General features: G+C 42.5%; 1 protein-coding gene across 2 annotated transcripts in view; it reads right to left on the minus strand.

Annotated features, from left to right (window-relative positions):
* Positions 1-4,326: 4,326 nt before the first annotated feature.
* Positions 4,327-24,519, minus strand: part of LOC143297582 (carnitine O-palmitoyltransferase 1, liver isoform-like) — a 93,374-nt gene continuing 73,181 nt past the window's right edge. For both annotated transcript variants that reach the window (XM_076609983.1, XM_076609984.1), the window contains exons 20-22: positions 17,718-17,795; positions 13,041-13,133; positions 4,327-9,411 (exon numbers count right to left, since the gene is read on the minus strand). In XM_076609983.1, the coding sequence (XP_076466098.1) occupies positions 9,340-9,411; positions 13,041-13,133; positions 17,718-17,795 (243 nt within the window). In that variant the 3' untranslated portion in view covers positions 4,327-9,339. The remainder of the gene's footprint in view (positions 9,412-13,040; positions 13,134-17,717; positions 17,796-24,519) is intronic.

Here is a 24,519-nt window from a genome sequence, read left to right on the forward strand (position 1 = left end):
GAAGGTGCCGACCAAGACGGGGTGAGGAGTGTAGACCTCAACCATAAACCTTCCAGCCACAGTCCCCTGTGAATCTGCCAACACTGAACACGTTGCACCCAAATCACCACAGTGGAAGGGAAGTTGAAAGAGGTCACGAGAAATGGCATGGCAAGCTACAGACTCTGGGACAGTTCTTTCCGATGACGTCGATGGATGAGGATGCTGCTGCCGCCACGCAGTCTTTTACGATTGATACAGATACTTATACAGCGCCTATCCTCGGTCAGAGATCAAGCTCTCCACATAACCACTTACCACATTGTAACAGGGTGAAATTGTTCTCTTTGCCCCGCAGAGAGAGAGAGAGAGAGAGAGAGAGAGAGAGAGAGTGCATGTTTATGACCCGTGTTAGCTTTAGCATCATAACTTCACGTGCAAAATAATAATCATGTAGGGTGGACGTGCTGCATCTTGATATGTTTTTACGAAGTGAGTTCTCCTACCCTTTCCTTGTAGAACCAATATCATCAGTTCTCAGTTAGCTTTAAAAAAGAGAACAGGCAACAGCAGTGTGTGTGCGGGCCTCTGTCAACCTGATAGGGGTAATCAATCATTCATTTATTTATTTATTTCCCGCCTTTCATGAGGACAGTCCCTTGCCCTTTAACCCCCCGCTCTCCTGTTCCCTTTACCCAAGTCCCGATATGTTCCCCGTCTTGTCCTGAATAAAGCCTTGACGAAAACTGGTGCTGACGTGGTGAAAGAACTCTGCCCAACCGGCTACAACATCATGACGCACTTCGAGAGCAACGGCATCCTTTGCCCAGAACACCACGGCTTCCGAGGAGAACGACATTGTGAGACATAGCTGCTCGGCAACGTTGACGAAACAATATTGGAGCTGGAAAGAGGGAACTAAGTGGACACAATTGTCCTTGACTTCTCCAAGGCTTTTGACAAGGTCAGCCCTGCTTGTCCACAAATTACAGTGTTACGGAATCAAAGGTCGGCTTTATACCTGGATTAAGAACTTCCTTGAAGACAGGCAACAAGCATTTGTGGTGAATGGATGGAGTCACCCCAGAATACATTCCAGTCAACTAAGGTGTTCTCCTGGGCTCAGTCCTCGGCCCAACTATCTTCCTTCTCTACATCAATGACGTCCCAAAGTACATCAAATCTTAGGCCAGATTATTTGCAGACGACACCATGCAAAACAAGGAAGCTATCCAGCACATACTCCAAGACCTTGTCTACCTTCCATCAGGGATAAACAGTGGGCCATTCAATTCCACCAGAAAAGTGTTCCACATTGAGTGTCAATCGAAAGAAAGAAAGAAAAAGGATGGTACTTCCCTGCCACCGGAGATTAGAAAAGAGAGATAAACCACTCGCGGCAGGCCCCTTCTTACTGTCTATAACAGTGCTGAAGCCGTTTTGGGGCACACACGCAGTGTGGAAGGGTGGGGGTAAATCACCCTCTCCTTCCCCACCTGAAGGAAACTAGTCGGTTCTGACAGTTCATCTGCAGTAAAGCGAAAGTTAAGTTATGCCTGGAATTTCCCACGTGTAGTAAGATTCGCTGTATACAATGAAAACCGATTCATTTTTGCTTGGTTTTTAGCACGTTTGCATCTGCTTGAATGTAGATAATATAAAAAGAAAATAAAGCAGCTCCCCCCACCACCAACTCGCCCCCCCCCCCCCCCCCCCCCCCACTCCCCCAGCGCAATGTTGCACATGAGAGAGACAGTTGTAAATTATTGAACTGCGTTTTCGTAACGCTACTTTTTCTTCACACTTTCTGGTTTACATCACCATTTCTTCAACAACAAATATATATATATATATCAAAACATAAAACATATATTCAGCTCTGTCTCTCTTCTAACATCTGTCTATACATACATACATACATACATACATGAATACATACATACATAATTTCATATAGATCTATCAGTATGTAAATCTAAATCTATCTATATGTACATAATCATGTATATAATTCATATATATACGAACGCTTCATGTTGCCCGAGCAGACCGTTGTATTGTGCTCTTTCTCTCTCTCTAAGTCTCTGTCTCTGTCTCTCTCTCTCGGGAGTTTTACATGGCTGTTAAAAGCATCTACGATTCTGTACTTGCATTTGTTCGTGACAATGGTATTTATTCAGACTTTTTTCAGTGTCCAAGAGGGGTTAAACAAGGTTGTATGCTAAGCTCACAGCTGTTTTCCTTTTTCATCGGTGAATTGGCAGTGGAGTTATCAAAGAAGGGGAGACATGGAATACAAATGATACCTGGCGCAACAGATTTGCTCTTAATGCTATTTGCTGATGATGTTGTTCTCTTGTCTGACACACCCATAGGGTTACAAAATCAATTAAATGCCCTTAAGCAAGAAACAGACAGACTACAACAAACAGTGAATCTTGATAAGACCAATGTTATAGTTTTCCGCAATGGAGGTCATCTTTCGACTCGTGAAAAATGGTGCTGTGGTGATAGGGAAATAAAAGTAACCAATACATATAAATATTTAGGAATGTTATTCACAACAAAATTGAGTTTGACATCTGCGTGGGATGAAGCAAACAGAAAAGGGAAAAAAGGTGTAATCCAAATTATAAAATCACTCAGGAGACTGCGTTCGACTGACGCTTTCCCTTAGTTTGGGCGGGGCAAAGGCAACTCATGAATAATGAATGCGTCTCGCGGCGCAGGCTGCCTGGCTTCAGCAATTTCTGCAAGTGGTTTATCTCTCTTTTCTAATCTCCGCTGCCACCTGCTGGAAAACTTCCTTACCATTAAATATCTTGGTGTGAACATCCAAGACAACCTACATTGGGGATCCCACATCAACTCTACAACCAACAAGACCCTAGGATTTCTCCTGTAAAATCTAGAGACAGGAAGCAAGAAAACAAAGGAAACTGCATACATAGCCCATGTTTGAACTATCCTAGAGAATGCAGCCTTTGTGTGGGACCTCTATATAGCCAGTGACATCCAGACCACTGAAAAGGTCCAGCGCCGAGCAACATGATGGGTCATCAACTGACATTTGCATGAACACCATCCTCAACTTGCTCAGCTGGCATCCCCTACAAATCAGGTGGAAAAAAAGCTCGCCTGGAGATATTATATAAATTCCATCATGGACTCAAATCCATAAAGTCAGTCTGCCAACCAAGACCATCAGACAGAAGGCTGAGCTCCAGAAAAAAACAACAAAAACCAAACAAAAAACATTCCTGCAACAACATCCCTGTCTGCATGACACGGTACATAAATCTTTCTCCCCCTGCCCCATCCTGGAATGGAACACACTACCCTAGGAGGTTGTCACAGCTGAGTCGCTGGACTGTTGCAAGTGCAGACTGGCCTACTGCCTGTGACTCAACAAAGTGTATTTCAACCCTACAGCAATCTCTCATAAAATTAGTTTTCAGCAGTATACTGATATTGGTTGTCATGTGCAAGAAGCTCAAAGCGCTTTACAAACATGGAGTCATTTGCACAAGAGGCTGCCTGCCAGGGTACAGCCAACAGAGCTGCCTTTAGGCATTCATCATTTGTTTCCTGTGCATGTGTCATTCAGTCTGGATCATGCATACACATGTATATTAAGAGTGGATTTTACTATGACATCTGACCAGGGACAACTCTCTTGTTGCAATGGGTTCTTCTAAGTGCCGAATGTGCTTGATACACAATTGCTAAGCCCATCTACATTTGTATTGTATTGTGCTGCGATATACTGAATTACATTGTGCTGATTGTACAGTGCTCAATACAATATATTGAATTACATTGTGCTGATTGTACAGTGCTGAATTGTATTGTATCTAACTGAATTGTTTACTTTTTTGTTTCAACTAATTTCTCTGTGTAAATTCTGGCTGCTCTCCCCAGGGAAAACGCATCACCACATTGAAGCACCACCCTGTCTCCTAAATTTTTCCTATCTCTATGTATTGGTTTTTACTGCCAAAATGTATTTCTATACAGAATTTTGCCAGGTGCAATCCTTTTGTTGTCATGGGTTCTTTTTCATGCGCAAAGTGCATGATGCACACAGGACCTCGGTTTAACCTCTCATCCAGTTTGGTACTAAGTGGCTCTTTGCTTCCAGTCTGATACATCCTGAAGTCAACCAGACACAAGAGATACACATGCCTGTAATTTTGGTCAGGAAATATGAGTAACACCCCCAAATCGCATCCCTAAAGTGAATGACTTCATTTGAATTTTTAAGCACTTCCAGAGGCTTCTAAGCAGTACAAACACATCTAAACATCAATAAACAGCCAAAATAAAGAACAAAGGCATCATGAAATTTGTCAACTTTATTACACACAGTGATATGTTGTAATAGAAAGAGTAACAAGCAAGACAGATCACAAGTGTGCCTGGCCCAGCAAACTCTGGCACTGAAAGCAGAATACAGATTCACAGACACTCTAAACCAACAATAACAGTACTCTATGTAAAGTCTTGGTCAGAGTATTCAGCAACACATGTTCATATGAATACAGAAAGCTGACAGAGACTGGAATGTCAATGATGTTACCAGTATCAATGTCAATGATGTTACCAGTGTCAATGATGTTACCAGTGTAACTGTTATTTGTATCAATGTCAATATGTTACCAGTATCAATGTCAGTGTTACTAGTATCAATGTGAATATGTTATCAGTGTCAATGTTTTATTCGTGTCAATATCAATGTGTTACCAGTGTCAACGAAAATATGTTACAAGTGACAATGTGTATCTTTGTCAATGTGTCACCAGTGTCAATTTCAACATGTCATCAGTGTCAATGTGTTACCAGTTTCTGTATCAATGTCAAAATGTGACCAGTGTCAATGTCAACGTGCTACTCGAATCAATGTGTTACTGGTGTCACTGTCAATGTGTTGCATGTGTTATCAGTGTAATGTGTTACTGGTACCAATGTGTTACCAGTTTTACTGTCGATGTGTTTCCAGAGTCAATGTTAATGTGTTACCAGTGTTGATAAGTTACCAGCATCAATGTCAAATTATTGTTCAAACAGCCATTGTCAATACATTGGACGCGAACAATAACCTTACTTTCACAACTTTCAGCAGTAAAAAAAATTAAATGAAAATGAAGCAAAGCTATGTTTGCTCAAGATTACATATTCTTAGCACAAAACACAACTTAATAATATTATACAGATACAGGTTAAACCATAATACAGATTTTTTTTCTTTTAATGAATGACTAAAAATGAAAAAGTTGAACTGTTGTGGGTAACAAAAACAAATGTGGCTTTCCAAAGTGGTTTTTCAGTGTGCTTCGGAAAAAAAAAGTCTGGTCATGATGGCTCTCTCATACCACCTTGGCTGAGAGTGGGAATGTCTCTGTGCATTAATGTTACCACTATGAACACTTGCAGACTCAAACTTGGACTCCATAGCCATGTGTGAGTCCATGCCAAACAAGGCTGAGAAACATACAGACGCCATGGTCAGAACTGATGGACAACCAACAAGTCAAAGTACAAGCAGTATGCATGAAACAGAAAGTGGAAGAAACCCGTGTGAATTGAAAGGAAAAAAAAATCCCAGAAGAAAAGCTAGTGGTTTCAGTGTCGCTCAATGGCTTCACAGCTGTTAATTCTGATGTTCCTGCGATCAACACAGCACTGTCTCTCATGACCACAATTTGGGTTCTCTCATTAAATCCCTTGACTGCTGCTGATGAAAACGCTCGTCAGTAAAGGGCTGTAGCCTCATTAAGAATGCTTACATCGTCAGTAGAGGGCTGTGGCCTCACTGAGATAAGAGAATGCTTACATCGTCAGTAAAGGGCTGTGGCCTCACTGAGATAAGAGAATGCTTACATCATCAGTAAAGGGCTGTGGCCTCACTGAGAGAATGCTTACATCGTCAGTAGAGGGCTGTGGCCTCACTGAGAGAATGCTTACATCGTCAGTAAAGGGCTGTGGCCTCACTGAGAGAATGCTTACATCGTCAGTAGAGGGCTGTGGCCTCACTGAGAGAATGCTTACATCGTCAGTAGAGGGCTGTGGCCTCACTGAGAGAATGCTTACATCGTCAGTAAAGGGCTGTGGCCTCACTGAGAGAATGCTTACATCGTCAGTAGAGGGCTGTGGCCTCACTGAGAGAATGCTTACATCGTCAGTAAAGGGCTGTGGCCTCACTGAGAGAATGCTTACATCGTCAGTAGAGGGCTGTGGCCTCACTGACATAAGAGAATACTTACACATCCGGATGTTGGTCACCATTCCATATTTGGACTTTTTCCTGTCAGGACTGTCATACTTTTGTCCAGCAAAATCAATGACACCGTTGACGAGTACACCAAAGGTGGAAACTACTGTCAAACTCATGTCACTCTCATCTCATTTCACCAAGGTTTGGCAATTAAGGGGTTAACAGTCACAAAAACCACAGGCCTAAGAAAGAATAGACGTTATTTGTTCACAAAACTTTTGGGTGGTTTCTGCTTGAACTTCAGAAGTTCAACACAATGGCATCTTTTGACGATCTGAAAGGAATGGATTGAGAGCAGATGAATGAACAGATGAAAGCGAGTGTGGCCATGCCTGCATACACATGGATGTGTATGTGTGCACACAAATGTAAGCATGTAGGTTACTCTTGTGCATGAAGCAGGAAAGATCTGTCATTACTCAAGTTAACTATCTTTTCGTTACTGTAAATGAAGTATTCTTGGGGATCATTATAATGTAATGCAATATTGTGTTATTTTATGGTATGTAATGTCATGTGATGATTGTGTGTGTGTGTGTGCGTGTGTGTGTGTGTGTGTGTGTGTGCATATCAGTAAGTATATATTTATCTATGGATGGATGTAGGAACAGGTGTATGGATAGATGTACGAATGGATTGTTATGTGTTACAGTCTGTCATAAAATGAAAAAAAATGTAAGAAGGAAAAAAAACAAAAACAACAAAAACAACTGAAAAAGAAGAAAATGAAAACGACTGAGGACAGCCTCCCTCTCGCTCTTCCCCCTTAGCCAGACTGCAGAATTCTAACACAGCCAGACTGCAGAATTCTAACACAGCCAAACTGCAGAATTCTAACACAGCCAGACTGCAGAATTCTAACACAGCCAAACTGCAGAATTCTAACACAGCCAGACTGCAGAATTCTAACACAGCCAGACTGCAGAATTCTAACACAGCCAGACTGTAGAATTCTAACACAGCCAAACTGCAGAATTCTAACACAGCCAAACTGCAGAATTCTAACACAGCCAGACTGTAGAATTCTAACACAGCCATGCACTGTATGCATGTATACATCAAAGCATGTTTCAATGTATGTTTGTTGCTTGTCTGTATGTTTGCATACCTGTATTTATGAGTGAATATGTATGCATGTTTGTAAATTTATTTGTATGTGATAAAGTATTCATGAATGTTTAAAAAAATTTTTTTTTTTCACTGTAGATTGTAATTTCCCAGTGTGTTCCATTTTCCTTCATATAAATGATAATATTTGAATGTGCTTTTATGTGAAAGGCATCGGCAGAACTGAGTTTGAAAATAAAATGAAGTTTTTTACAAGAGTAAAAAAAAAAAAAAGTTAAACCACCCCCCCCCCACACCCTAAAACAACAAAAAACCAAACAAAAAAACCCCAACAACTATGGATTAAAAAAAAAAAAAAAAAATGAGAGGCAGAACTTGTAAGTCACTGGAAAAGGGTGTTCAGCTGGTGAAACCTGCTAAAACTTCGATGGCCACAACTGGTGGAACATGAGATTCTAGACGTTTCTAGAGATAAGCAGTGTATAATTAAAAGTTCATCACAATGTTAAAAAATGTTGTAGTTCATCTCCATCAAGTTTTAAACAGGGACAGTTTATCTTCTGTGTACACTGCAGGACAAACTTTTTTTTTTTTTTTTTTTTTTTTTGTAACATAAAAACATATCTTGTAATAACAGAAAAACAAAGGCGATAAAAAGAAAAATCAGTCATCATTCTTTGATGTATCAATTTTCAGAAAAAAAAGACTGTTTGTGCTTTTTTTTTCAGAGTCAATGTGTCTCATTCTTTATGGATAAGATCCAAAAGTCTATATGTCATTCTTTATGAATAAGATCCGAAAGTCTATGTGTCATTCTTTATGAATAAGATCCAAAAGTCTATGTGTCATTCTTTACCAATATGACTCAAAAGAGAAAACAAACACTGCTTGTCAGTGTATTTGTTTTACTATACATGTGGATTTGTTTCTAAAGAATTTTGCCAGGGACAACCCTCAAGAGTGAGCGTTAAGTGCATACATGATCATGTGTATGGGTGTGTTAATGAGTGAACGTACTGGTGTGCACAAGTCAATGGTTCTTTTGATCATACATTTGCAACAACTGATAAGCCTTTTTGAGACTCAGATCTCAACAACTGATACGTATATCATATCATAAGCCATATCATTATCACAATTATCATCACACCTCTGAGTCTTCTACACGATCTGGCATTTGAACAGCAGACGTCCTCTGACGACAGTGAGATGTCAGTCATCAACCCCTAGACTGATGCTGACAAGTACGCTCATCAGTGAAGGGCTGTCACCTCACTGAATTAACACTGAGCTTACAGGTCACGATGTCAGTCACCGCTCTGTCTTTGGAATTCTTTCAGCTGGGATTGCATTACTTGTGTTCAGTAAAATCAATACCACTGATAAGCAAAGCAAAAAGTATAGTGATGGCATTTAAAACTCATGCCGCACTGATCTCGTTACACCACAGTTCAGCAGTCAGAGGGTTCACCAGTCGTCCAGGAATAATTCCCTTGGGGAAAAACAAGGTCTTCAACAACAAGGAGGTAAAGATGGATTTGACAGCCTGTTTACATAACAAGTACACAGAAAGCAAACCACCATGGTAGCCGTCATATATACAAAAAAAAACCAACAAAAAACCTTTGGAAGCAGTCACTCTCTGGAAGCAAGTTATGTAACACACCAACACCAACCAAAAAATGCCATCTCCCCTCAGTGGAAGCTCTGAACCAAAATCAGATAAGACCAGAACTCTTAAAAAAAAAAAAAAAAAAAAAGGGAAAAAATCATGTAACAAACAGGGATACTTCAGCAAAACTTTGCCCTCAACAACTGTTATTGGGCATGTAAAACCAACACAAGTATAACCAGAATATTATAAAAAAAACAACAACAACAAAACCCATAAAAACCCAACACACAAAGAATAATTTAGCAAACTATTTTTGCTCTCCAAAAGTCCCTGGGTTTGTGAATAGGAGTGGACATGCAGAGGACTGTCAAGGCTGGCCAGTTGGTCAGTCAGCGGTCAGTCTTCACTTGTTCTCAAATATGGTCCTCATGTCGGCAAAGGCCTCTCGGATCAGACGGCCAAATTTGTGGGCTCCCTGAAAAAGCAAAAAACAGCTGTTGACAGCACAGTCCTAAGAACGCAGGGTGATGCTGTTTGTTTTACATCATGTGTTTATCACAGCACAGTCCTAACAACGCAGGGTGATGCTGTTTGTTTTACATCATGTATTTATCACAGCACAGTCCTAACAACGCAGGGTGATGCTGTTTGTTTTACATCATGTATTTATCACAGCACAGTCCTAACAACGCAGGGTGATGCTGTTTGTTTTACATCATGTATTTATCACAGCACAGTCCTAACAATGCAGGGTGATGCTGTTTGTTTTACATCATGTATTTATCACAGCACAGTCCTAACAACGCAGGGTGATGCTGTTTGTTTTACATCATGTGTTTATCACAGCACAGTCCTAAGAACGCAGGGTGATGCTGTTTGTTTTACATCATGTATTTATCACAGCACAGTCCTAACAATGCAGGGTGATGCTGTTTGTTTTACATCATGTGTTTATCACAGCACAGTCCTAACAATGCAGGGTGATGCTGTTTGTTTTACATCATGTATTTATCACAGCACAGTCCTAACAATGCAGGGTGATGCTGTTTGTTTTACATCATGTGTTTATCACAGCACAGTCCTAACAATGCAGGGTGATGCTGTTTGTTTTACATCATGTGTTTATCACAGCACAGTCCTAACAACGCAGGGTGATGCTGTTTGTTTTACATCATGTGTTTATCACAGCACAGTCCTAACAATGCAGGGTGATGCTGTTTGTTTTACATCATGTGTTTATCACAGCACAGTCCTAACAATGCAGGGTGATGCTGTTTGTTTTACATCATGTATTTATCACAGCACAGTCCTAACAACGCAGGGTGATGCTGTTTGTTTTACATCATGTATTTATCACAGCACAGTCCTAACAACGCAGGGTGATGCTGTTTGTTTTACATCATGTATTTATCACAGCACAGTCCTAACAATGCAGGGTGATGCTGTTTGTTTTACATCATGTATTTATCACAGCACAGTCCTAACAATGCAGGGTGATGCTGTTTGTTTTACATCATGTGTTTATCACAGCACAGTCCTAACAACGCAGGGTGATGCTGTTTGTTTTACATCATGTGTTTATCACAGCACAGTCCTAACAATGCAGGGTGATGCTGTTTGTTTTACATCATGTATTTATCACAGCACAGTCCTAACAATGCAGGGTGATGCTGTTTGTTTTACATCATGTGTTTATCACAGCACAGTCCTAACAATGCAGGGTGATGCTGTTTGTTTTACATCATGTGTTTATCACAGCACAGTCCTAAGAACGCAGGGTGATGCTGTTTGTTTTACATCATGTGTTTATCACAGCACAGTCCTAACAATGCAGGGTGATGCTGTTTGTTTTACATCATGTGTTTATCACAGCACAGTCCTAACAACGCAGGGTGATGCTGTTTGTTTTACATCATGTATTTATCACAGCACAGTCCTAACAATGCAGGGTGATGCTGTTTGTTTTACATCATGTATTTATCACAGCACAGTCCTAACAATGCAGGGTGATGCTGTTTGTTTTACATCATGTGTTTATCACAGCACAGTCCTAAGAACGCAGGGTGATGCTGTTTGTTTTACATCATGTATTTATCACAGCACAGTCCTAACAATGCAGGGTGATGCTGTTTGTTTTACATCATGTGTTTATCACAGCACAGTCCTAACAACGCAGGGTGATGCTGTTTGTTTTACATCATGTATTTATCACAGCACAGTCCTAAGAACGCAGGGTGATGCTGTTTGTTTTACATCATGTGTTTATCACAGCACAGTCCTAACAACGCAGGGTGATGCTGTTTGTTTTACATCATGTGTTTATCACAGCACAGTCCTAACAATGCAGGGTGATGCTGTTTGTTTTACATCATGTGTTTATCACAGCACAGTCCTAACAATGCAGGGTGATGCTGTTTGTTTTACATCATGTATTTATCACAGCACAGTCCTAACAATGCAGGGTGATGCTGTTTGTTTTACATCATGTATTTATCACAGCACAGTCCTAACAACGCAGGGTGATGCTGTTTGTTTTACATCATGTATTTATCACAGCACAGTCCTAACAATGCAGGGTGATGCTGTTTGTTTTACATCATGTATTTATCACAGCACAGTCCTAACAACGCAGGGTGATGCTGTTTGTTTTACATCATGTATTTATCACAGCACAGTCCTAACAATGCAGGGTGATGCTGTTTGTTTTACATCATGTGTTTATCACAGCACAGTCCTAACAATGCAGGGTGATGCTGTTTGTTTTACATCATGTATTTATCACAGCACAGTCCTAACAACGCAGGGTGATGCTGTTTGTTTTACATCATGTATTTATCACAGCACAGTCCTAAGAACGCAGGGTGATGCTGTTTGTTTTACATCATGTGTTTATCACAGCACAGTCCTAACAATGCAGGGTGATGCTGTTTGTTTTACATCATGTGTTTATCACAGCACAGTCCTAACAACGCAGGGTGATGCTGTTTGTTTTACATCATGTGTTTATCACAGCACAGTCCTAAGAACGCAGGGTGATGCTGTTTGTTTTACATCATGTGTTTATCACAGCACAGTCCTAACAACGCAGGGTGATGCTGTTTGTTTTACATCATGTATCTCTCTTGGTATGTTCAGTGTCATTTCATTCATGTTACTTTTTTGTGCGTGTATGTATGCATGCTTGAGTGTGTGTGTGTGTGAGAGAGAGAGAGAAAGAGACTGAAACCACAGGAAACGAATAATGAGCGCTCAGTGGCAGCTGTCAGTCGGTTCTACCCAATCAGCCAGCCTGCTGTGCAAATGACTCCAGTGTTTGTAAAACTCCTAGAGTTTCGTCTCTGACTAGGGACATGTGCTGCATAAGTATAGATATAACTTAAGTATCCATGTCAATCATTCTTATGTACAAGGAGGCACTGATGTAAAATGTCATCATCATCATACTGGTGGACAGCTACACTGCATGTCACTTGTCTTAAAACTTGCACTTGGAATGAGCCCCCACTTTCGCTTCTTGCCAGAGATCTGGAAGGAGACGGTGAAAAAATGTAACTCAAAACAACAACAAAATGCTGACGGAGACAGAACGTATGGTGGTGGGGCAGGATTTCTTGCAGGAGATGTGAAGTCAAAGAAGATGGTGAAAATCAAGAAAATCAAAACGACAACAACAGCAAAATGCTGACAGAGTGAGAACGAATGGTGGTAAGGCAGGATTTCTTGCAGGAGATATGGAGGAAAGTGGTGAAGTTTATGTAAATGAGAACAACATGCTGACAGAGAGAGAACATACAGTGGTGGGGCAGGATTTCTTGCAGGAGATATAGAAGAAGATGGTGAAAAAAATGTAAATGGAAACAACAAGAATAACAATAAAATGCTGACAGAGGAATGTACGGTGGTGGGGCAGGATTTCTTACAGAAGGTATGGAAGAAGATGGTAAACAATATGTAAATCAAAACAACAACAACAACAAAATACTGACAGAGACAGAACGTACAGTGGTGGGGCAAGATTTCTTGCAGGAGATATGGAAGAAAATGGTGAAGATATGTAAATCAAAACAACAACAACATCAAAATGCTAACAGAAAGAGAACGTACGGTGGTGGGGCAGGATTTCTTGCAGGAGATGTGGAAGAAGATGGTGTCCTCCCCAGCAACGATGTAGGACACACCATACCCATCATCTGCCACCTGTGACACAGTATCAGTATCGGTAGCTCAAGGAGGCATCACTGCGTTCTGACAAATCCATGTATGTTACACCACATCTGCCAAGCAGATGCATGACCAGCAGCGTAACCCAACACGCTTAGTCAGGCCTTGAGAAAAAAAAGACACGTACTCAACACACACCACTGACACAACCCTGTACAAACAAACAACACACGCACACACAATGTCTAGAACTCTACTGTTTCGTTTCCTGGTCACCCCTGAAAACGGAGTATGTCTGCCTACATGGCGGGGTAAAAACGGTCATACATGTAAAAGCCCACTCGTATTCACACGAGTTAAAGTGGGAGTTGCAGCCCATGAATAAAGAAGAAGTAGTTTCCTGGTCATGTTTGTTCCTGCTCACAAATATATTGTTTCTTTTATAAACTTTTCATCACTAAATGATGCCATAGTTTGTTAGGAAAAGAGGAACTGTTTGCCAGCTGGTTAACTACAAAACACGCAAGTTGTTTGGAGCAGTGTAAATTTCTATGTCCACACATAAAATGCCTGTTTTTTTCTGTTTGCAGCACAGAAAAATTAAATAAAAACAAAACAAAACAACAACAACAAAACAAAGTGCAGGAACTGGTTTATCATCATTTCAAAAGCATGCATGTTTTCACTCACTATTTATTGCATCATCATTTCCACCAACAGCCTGTCTTCCATATAACATTGCCCAGGCTTATATCCGTCCATCCATTCATCCACAAACACTTTGCACCTAAAACCTGGAGAGGACACTCCAGCTTCACTACTAGCACTAGCATCAGAACAACACGTGAAGCAACAGTTACCGGTTATAAGTTAGCGCTCAACTGGCGTAGAGCCGACGCCAGGGGTTGCTTTTGATGGTGGGAGGGACTCTCACGTCCCAATGGACAGCTACCGCCCACCCAAGCTGGGCAGCCCCCAACCAATTAGATGCTGTCCCGCCACGACCTGCCTTCTGGGTGTATGAAGATTTGGAGAATGTCCGACAAGCAGGTCGTTAATTTCCGCACCAGGCAAAAAGAAAACTTCAAGAAACGGATCAACAATGAAACTGGCCTGTTGGAATGCCCGGACAATGATGCCTGGGCTCTCCCAAGATCTGCAAGACATCAGTGACGCCAGAAAGACGGCCGTCATAAACAGCGAGCTGAAGAGACTAAATGTGGACATTGCAACTCTGCAGGAAACACGGCTGGCTGACTCAGGAACACTAAAGGAGAGGGACTACACCTTCTTCTGGCAAGGAAAGAGCTCTGATGCCCCAAGAGAGTACGGAGTAGGCTTTGCAGTCAGGAACATGATTGAACCAGGCAGCAGCGGTTAAGAACGACTACTGACTCTCTGCCTCAACACCTCTGAAGGCTATGTCACTCTCGTCAGCGTGTATGCTCCAACTCTGTCCGCCTCTCCAGATGCCAAGGATGAGTTCTACGAAAATCTCGCATCAACCATAAGGAACATCCCCAGGGCAGAACAACTTGTTCTCCTGGGCGACTTCAGTTCCAGAGTGGGTGCAGACAACGATTCGTGGCCCTCCTGTCTTGGTTTCTTTGGAGTGGGGAAAATGAATGAGAACGGACAGCGACTACTTGAGTTTTGTGCCTGCCATGAACTGTGCATCGCCAACTCCTTCTTCAAGACGAAGCCCCAACACAAAGTCTCCTGGAGGCACCCGCGCTCAAAACACAGGCACCAACTGGATCTGATCCTAGTAAGACGAGCTGCCATCAAAAACCTTCTCCACACTCGCTCTTACCACAGTGCAGACTGCGACATGGACCACTCTCTGGTATGCTGCAAGATCAGACTGCAACCAAAGAAGTTCCACTGCTCAAAGAAACAAGGGAACCCTCGCATTGACGTCAGCAAGATGTCTCAACCAGACCTTGTAGAACAATTCACAGTGGCCTTTGAGAGAGAATTCAATGCATTGCAGCCCAGAGACTCTGCCACAGAAAGATGGGAAACGCTAAGAGACACCATGCACCGCATTGCTATGGCCACCTTTGGGAAGAAAACCGCGAAGTCCCACGACTGGTTTGAGGCCAAATCATCAAAGATGACTCCCAGTACTGAGGCCAAGTGCACTGCACTCACCGAGTACAAACGGTCACCCAGTGAGAAGAACCTGCAAATCCTTAGGGCTGCCAGGAGTAAAGTTCATCTTAATGCCAGGCGATGTGCAAATGAGTACTGGACAGAGCTCAGCGAAGAGATACAGAATGCTGCTGTAAGAGGCAACATCCGAGGGATGTACGATGGCATCAAGAAGGCACTGGGACCAACACAGAGCAAGACTGCCCCCCTCAAATCCTCCACCGGGGAAGTAATCAACGATCCTAGCCAGCAGATGGAGAGATGGGGGGGAACACTACTCCGACCTCTACTCCACAGAAAACATGGTGTCCAACACAGCCCTCGATGCCATCAAGTGCATGCCGGTCATGGAAGAACTTGACGCAGAGCCAACTGAGGACGAACTCAGCAAGGCCATTAACAGCCTGACATCAGGCAAGGCACCTGGCAGCGACGGAATTCCCCCAGACCTCATTAAACACTGCAAGACTACTCTTCTGCATCCTCTGCACACAGTCCTCTGTCAGTGCTGGAATGAGGGAGCTGTACCGCAGGACATGAGGGACGCCAAGATCATCACCCTGTACAAAAACAAGGGTGAAAGGAGCGGCTGCAACAACTACAGAGGCATCTTGCTTCTCAGCACTGTAGGCAAAGCCTACGCTCGGGTCCTCCTAATCCGCCTGCAGAAACTGGCCGAACGTGTTTACCCGGAATCACAGTGCGGTTTCCGAGCAGAGAAATCCACGGTAGACATGATCTCCCTTTGCCAAATCCAGGAGAAGTGCAGAGAGCAGAGGATGCCCCTGTATGTCGCATTCATTGACCTCACCAAGGCCTTTGACCTAGTCAGCAGAGACGGCCTTTTCAGGGCTCTCCGAAAGATCGGCTGCCCCCCCCGCCCCCCCCAAACTGCACAGCTTGACTGAGTCCTTCCACTCCAACATGAAAGGGACGGTGCAGTTTAATGGTAACCTCTCCAAGCCCTTCGACGTACGCAGTGGTGTCAAACAAGGCTGTGTCCTCACCCCCACCCTATTTGGAATTCTTTGCTCTTCTCCTGAGGCATGCGTTCATCACAGCACAAGAAGGGATCTACCTGCGCATCAGATCAGATGGCAGGCTCTACAATCTTGCCCGCCTCAGAGCAAGAATAAAAGTCCACAAAGCCCTCATCAGAGACATGCTCTTTGCCGACGATGCTGCAGTTGTGACCCACACCCAGCGGAACTTGCAGTCACTAATGGACCGCTTCTTTCAGGCCTGCAAAGATTTTGGTCTGACCATCAATCTCAAGAAGACAAACGTCCTAGGCCAAGACATGCCATCTCCACCAGCCATCACCATTGATGACTATGAGCTTGAAGCCATCCATCAATTCACTTACCATGGGTCCACCATCACCGACAACCTCTCCCTTGACACCGAGATCGACAAGAGGATCGGGAAGGCAGCCACAACACTAGCCCGCCTCACACAAAGAGTGTGGACAAATCCCAAGCTGACCACGAAGACAAAGATGTATACAACGCCTGTGTACTCAGCACCTTGCTGTATGGCAGTGAGGCGTGGACCACACATGCTCGTCAGGAGAAAAGGCTCAATACCTTCCACCTGAGAAGCCTACGGCGCATACTTGGCATCTCCTGGCAAGACAAGGTGACAAACACCGAAGTCCTGACTCGCACTGGCTTCCCGACCATGTATACCATGCTGAGATAGCGTCAGCTGCGCTGACTGGGCCACGTTCACCGCATGGAAGATGGTCGCATCCCAAAAGACATCCTTTATGGAGAGCTCGCCACGGGGCAGAGAAGCATCGGCCGCCCACAGCTGAGATACAAAGACGTTTGCAAACGTGACATGAAGGTGCTTGAGATCAACACTGAGTCCTGGGAAGACCTTGCAGATGACCGCAACAGATGGAGAAGCACTCTCAAGAATCAGCTATGGATTGGTGAGGACAAACTGTCAGCTGCTGCAGCAGAAAAGCGAGCTTGCAGAAAAGGGACGGCAGCCAACAGACCAGCATCAGCTTACACATGTGATCGCTGCGACAGAGACTGTCTCTCTCGCATCAGTCTCTGCAGTCACAGGCGACGCTGCTTGGTCCAAGCAGACAGCCCAATTAGACATTAGGTCAGATATACTCTATCCATGGTCAGCCATGACCAAAGGAGGCCTACTACATTTCCACAACATGCATGTTTTCACTCATTTGTTGATCTGTTTATTGATCTATTCATTCATGTTCAAAACTAAACATCAAAGCAAGTGTCCACGCTGGAAAGAACTGTTGTACAAACCACACACAGTGTGTTCTTACTGTAGTCGTAGACTCCATATACTGAGGTTCAACAGAAACCCCAATACAAACTTCTCCTTGGCAAGTTCCTTCTTTAAAGCACTCAAACTTGGATCTGATACATGATCAGCTGCCACAATATCACATTCTAATACTGACATGAGGTGTGTGTCTATACTCACTGGTCCAAAGCCTCCCCCTCCACAAATGCGCTCTGGATATTTCTTGAGATCCAGTTTGTCAGTTTGCTGGTGAGGCGTCTGTAATTGTAACGAGGACACAGAACACAGTCAGAGAGACTACAGAACTGACGTAGCTGTTCTTCAATACAGACTGAAGAACTGACGTATCATAATGCTAAAAATAACAAGAGTGTTCTTCAATATGGACTGACGTATCATAATGCTAAAAACAACAAGAGTGTTCTTCAATATGGACTGATGTATCATAATGCTAAAAACAACAAGAGTGTTCTTCAATACAGACTGAAGAACTGATGTATCATAATGCTAAAAATAATAAGTGTTCTTCAATATGGACTGACGTATCATAATACTAAAAATAACAAGAGTGTTCTTCAATATGGACTGACGTATCATAATGCTAAAAATAACAAGAGTGTTCTTCAATATGGACTGACGTATCATAATGCTAAAAATAACAAGAGTGTTCTTCAATATGAACTGACGTGTCATAATACTAAAAATAACAAGTGTTCTTCAATATGGACTGACGTATCATAATACTAAAAATAACGAATGTTCTTAAATACAGACTGATGTATCATAATGCTAAAAATAACAAGAGTGTTCTTCAATACAGACTGAAGAACTGATGTATCATAATGCTAAAAATAACAAGAGTGTTCTTCAATACGGACTGACGTATCATAATGCTAAAAATAACAAGAGTGTTCTTCAGTACAGACTGACGTATCATAATGCTAAAAATAACAAAGAGTGTTCTTCAATACAGACTGACGTATCATAATGCTAAAAATAACAAAGAGTGTTCTTCAGTACAGACTGATGTATCATAATGCTAAAAATAACAAGAGTGTTCTTCAATACAGACTGATGTATCATAATGCTAAAAATAACAAGTGTTCTTCAATACAGACTGACGTATCATAATGCTAAAAATAACGAGTGTTCTTCAATACAGACTGACATATCAAAATGCTAATAATAACAAGAGTGTTCTTCAATACGGACTGATATATCATAAGGCTAAAAATAACAAGAGTGTTCTTCAATACAGACTGACGTATCATAATGCTAATGCTAAAAATAACAAGAGTGTTCTTCAGTACAGACTGACGTATCATAATGCTAAAAATAACAAGAGTGTTCTTCAATACGGCCTGACGTATCATAATGCTAAAAATAACAAGAGTGTTCTTTGATACAGACTGACATATCATAATGCTAAAAATAACAAGAGTGTTCTTCAGTACAGACTGACGTATCATAATGCTAAAAATAACACGTGTTCTTCAATACAGACTGACATATCATAATGCTGGTAAAAACAAAGTTCTTAACTATTTCAAGATATAAGTAACCTTTGACCCCTTTTGGGGTATGGCAGATTTAAGAACTTAACAAAATGAACTCTTTAACCAACAGTGATGCCATTATCTTTAAAGTGTATCTGATCGTCTTCCTGTGTGTACTCTGGAACAGAATCAAACAGGTCTGTACATTATACTGGCATGGTACTTTGGAAAATCTTTGAGCCATTTTGCAACTGTGGAAATTTGGAATTCCACAAAGCAGAGGAAACTGCTTTCCTAAAACAACGGTATTAGACTAACAAGAGACATTCCTAAAACAACAGTATTAGACTAACAAGAGACACGCTTTCCTAAAACAACAGTATTAGACTAACAAGAGACACGCTTTCCTAAAACAACGGTATTAGACTAACAAGAGACATTCCTAAAACAACAGTATTAGACTAACAAGAGACACGCTTTCCTAAAACAACGGTATTAGACTAACAAGAGACATTCCTAAAACAACAGTATTAGACTAACAAGAGACACGCTTTCCTAAAACAACAGTATTAGACTAACAAGAGACACGCTTTCCTAAAACAACGGTATTAGACTAACAAGAGACATTCCTAAAACAACAGTATTAGACTAACAAGAGACACGCTTTCCTAAAACAACAGTATTAGACTAACAAGAGACACGCTTTCCTAAAACAACAGTATTAGACTAACAAGAGACAGTCACTCAGTTTATCTGTCTGTCAGCTGTACTGCTTTGTTTTGGTTTCTATTTTTTCCCCTTTGATTGCATTCAACAATGATGTAAACATTTACTGAGCTGTCAGTATAAACCAGTGCTTCAGCAATAAAGTTTAGTTAAGACTATGCTGCAATTTCCATATCGATTACAAAACAGCATGTTTCAGTAATAAAGTTTAGTTATGACTATGTTACATTTTCTGTTGTCATCATGACACAGCAAACATTAGCTCATAGTCCCTTCAGCAATCAAGTTCAGTTCTGACTATGTTGTACATTCTATGACAATTATGAAACAGCACGTTTCAGTAATAAAGTAGTTATTACTATGTTGTATTTTCTGTGTTGATCATGACACAGCAAACCACAGCACAGCACATGACTGCTTTACATACTGTCACACACACACACACACACACACACACACACACACACACTATATTATACCCATTAACTAGCAAGGGCTACGCCTGACAGACAGCATAGTCCCAGCTCTCATTTCTTTCGTCAGTTGTGTTGGAATGTGATTGTGCGTTGACGTGTAAGTTGTGTATGTGCTTTATGATGGAGTGGAGTATACACTGGTGCTTGTTTTGAGCGATTCTGCCACCGGAACTTCAAGTTATTTGGACATGTTTTCTGTGTAACCTGGCAAGTATTCTTGCTTGTCAGAGCACGCCATTTCTTCACCATCCCCTTTCGCACGCGCAGCCCGCTCCGCGTGTTCCTGAAGCTGACCTCTACCACAGGCCCTCGCTTGATATTCATTCTCCCCATGTGTCTTACACACGGGACCAGCTCCTGTCCATGCCTCCTGCAGCACTTGACCCTTCTGTCATCGACGCCATCAGAGGTGTGGGTATAGGTTGTCACCTCCCCCGTGTTCGCACTAATCGTGCAGGACGTCGCAAGCAGAGATAGCTGTTGTGTATGGTACTGGACGTGTAACTTCCACTGACCATACTGTTAAATGCATCAACTTTAATAACCTTATTCGTGTACCTCTGTCCTGCTTTCCCTCCCACCGCTCAACTCACATTTCTCTAGGTCCGTTCAACCCCCAGTCAGTTGGTCCTCACCTCAAACGCTCAGCGATCAACGAACATCTGCTTTCGATCAGCCTCGACATCCTGTGTATCACAGAAACTTGGCTTCGTAGTACTGGGGATGAAGCTAAGTGTCGAGATCTCGCTCCCCCTGGCTACACTACCACCTCCTTCCCTCGTGTTACAACAACTTGCGGGGGAGGAATCGCCTTCGTTGTGTCAGACAGGCTGCTCCCACACACAACGTACACAACTGCCTTCCCCTTCAACCATGCCTCCTTTGAACTGGCCCAGCTTTCACTGTCGCTGCTACATTCCCACCTCAATGTGTTCTGCCTCTACCGTCCGCCACCAAAAAAGAAAAATAAACTTTCTGATACGATGTTCATAGAACAGTTTCCGGACTTCTTAGAATACGCTAATAGTTTACCAGGTTCCCTACTTATTGTCGGTGACTTTAATTTTCATTTTGATTCACCCACGCAGTTTTATACCTCTAAATTACTTGAAATTGTCAGTTTGTTCGCTCTTAACCAGTCTGTAACCGAGCCTACACACAATCGTGGTCACATCGTCGATTGGGTGTTGCACAGAAATGAGGACTGCCTCTTGAAGTCTACCACCGTCGATCACACCCTGTCCTCTGACCATCACAGTGTCACGTGTCATCTGAACCTCACCAAGCCTCCCACGCTCCGTGTGTACAGGGAGATGCGCACACTGACCTCAATTGACTTAGACTCATTTAAAGCTGACCTGCTGACTGATATCCCTTTTGAGCCGACTGCTGACCAGCTATCCACTGTCCTACGCGCTGCACTCGACACGCACGCCCCGTCGACTCGGCGCCTGATCTCCAATCATCCCCCGTCGCCTTGGTACAACACCGTGGGACCAGAGCTGTTGGAGGCCAAGCGGGAAAGAAGGAGAGCTGAGAGGCACTGGCGTGCCACTGATTTGACCGTCAGTAGGGACATTTTTCAGACAGCCAGGAATAATGTAACAAACATTGTTGACAGGGTAAAGTCAAAGTTCTACTCTTCTAAAATCCTTGCATGCACCACAGCCAAACAGCTTTTCAACGCTACGAACAATCTACCAGGTAAAATGAAAAACACTCCTCTCCCTACAACATTTTCGGTGCAGGAACTCCCTCAAAAGTCTTCTGACTTCTTCACCGGCAAAATATCATGCATTCATGAGAAGCTTGACTCTGTTGTGTCTCCTTCACCCGTTCAAGAACGCGTGTACACTGGTCCTGTTTTACAATGTTTCCAACCCGTTACTGAAGATTTTGTGAAGAAAGTGTGTCTGAGCGCTTGTCCGAAATCCTGTGAGCTTGACCCTGTCCCGTCTTCTTTGTTGGTTGAATGTATTGATGTTCTACTGCCACATATTACTCATGTCATCAATTCTTCCTTACTGTCTGGTTGTTTCCCTGGAAGCTTCAAATCTGCTGTTGTACGTCCACTCATCAAGAAACCATCTTTGGATCATAATTGTTTGAAAAATTATCGACCTGTCTCTAATCTGTCATTTTTATCAAAACTGCTTGAAAAGATCATATTGTCTCAGCTCTTAGCTCATCTGGAACAGAATGGTTTACTTAATTCCCACCAGTCAGCATACAGACGTGGTCATAGTTGCGAAACAGCCCTTCTTAAAATAGTGAATGATTTGCTTTCGGGATTTGATGAGGATAAGATATCTGTTCTCGCTCTCTTAGACTTGTCAGCAGCTTTTGACACTATCGACCACTCTATCCTCTTGAACAGACTTAAAACTTCCTTTGGTATTCGTGACACTGCACTAGCATGGATCACGTCTTACCTGTCAGATCGTGCACAGAATGTGTGTGTAAATGGTAGATACTCTAGAGTATCTGCCTTGAAATATGGTGTCCCACAAGGGTCCATCCTAGGTCCTGTTCTTTTCATGCTGTATGCGGCTCCTGTGTCGGATGTCATCAGTCATCATGCGATGTCGCATGAGAGCTCTGCTGATGACACACAACTTTATCAGTCAGCTTCCATAGCTGAATTTGATGCACTGGGGACTCAAACACAGGAGTGCATTGCTGGCCTAAAGGACTGGATGACTCTCAACAAGCTGCAATTAAATGATGACAATACTGAATTTATGATAACCTGTCCAAAGAAGTTTCGCCAACATCCTTCCTTTCCTGACTCTGTTCTGATCAAGAGCACACCTGTTTCACTTTCTCCCTCTGTTCGCAGTCTTGGTGTAATCCTGGACCAGTCTCTTTCCTTCCAACAGCACATTTCGAATATCTGTAAAGTTGCCTATTTGGAACTGCGTAGAATCAGCTCTATCCGCCACTATCTCTTAACCGATGCAACCAAGACACTTGTATGCTCTCTGGTTCTCTCAAGATTGGATTACTGCAACTCTCTTTTGGCCGACCTTCCCAAATATCTGTTAGACAGACTCCAACGAATTCAGAATAACGCTGCCAGACTCATTTGCAGAGCTTCTAAATTTGACCATGTTTCTCCTCTCCTTCAGTCTCTCCACTGGTTGCCTGTTTCTGTTCGAATAGACCATAAGCTATCCACTCTGACCTTTTCTGCAGTCAACGGATCTGGCCCCAAGTATCTTTCTGAACTCATCCATATCTATACCCCGTCTCGCCAGCTCCGTTCTTCCTCTGATACTCGACTTCTCAGGATACCTCACGTCAGAAGTAAGACCTATGGACACAGATCGTTTTCTTTTCAATCGCCAAAGACGTGGAACAAGCTCCCTGATAACCTCTGTCATTCTGATTCCCTCACATCTTTTAAATCTCGTCTCAAAACTCACCTTTTCCCTCAGCAATAAGTTCAATTGTGGCAGGTCCACTTCCTTTTCGTTAGGTGTGCTTGACTATATGTGTATACATATGTATGTGTACATAACTACATGCATGTATATGAATGTGTATTGTGTGTGCGTGTGTTTATGTAAGTTTGTGCCTGCCTATGTGTGCGTATGTGTTAGGGTAGCTGTTAGATACACATGTATGTTAAAATGTATGTATGCAGTGTGTGTGTGTGTGTGTGTGTGTGTGTGTGTGTGTGTGTGTGTGTGTGTGGTCACATTTTGGTGTCTGTATGTAACATAGATATAATGTTTTATGTTAACAAAAGCGTTTTTGTATAGCACCTAGAGCAGATTTCTGGATAGTGTGCTATATAAGTATCCATTATTATTATTATTATTATATTAATTCAGAAAATGACCCATTTATTTTGTGGTGAACTGGTCAAATGACACATAGTATCCCGAACTAAACCTAAACTCAGCTACTGATACACACCTTTACCGACACACCTTGAAACACACTTTACTTATACACACTACTGATACAACCTTTACCGACACACCACTGACACACACACCTTCATCAACACACCACTGATGCACTTCTGATACACACCTTCACCAACACACCACTGACACACACACCTTCACCAACACACCACTGATACACACCTTCACCAACACACCACTGACACACACACCTTCACTAACACACCACTGATACACACCTTCACCAACACACCACCTACACATACACCTTCACCAACACACCACTGATGCACCATTGATACACACCTTCACTAACACACCACTGATACACACCTTCACCAACACACCACCTACACATACACCTTCACCA

This window comes from Babylonia areolata, chromosome 23, assembly GCF_041734735.1.
Source record: "Babylonia areolata isolate BAREFJ2019XMU chromosome 23, ASM4173473v1, whole genome shotgun sequence".
NCBI classification, from domain to species: Eukaryota; Metazoa; Mollusca; class Gastropoda; order Neogastropoda; family Buccinidae; genus Babylonia; species Babylonia areolata.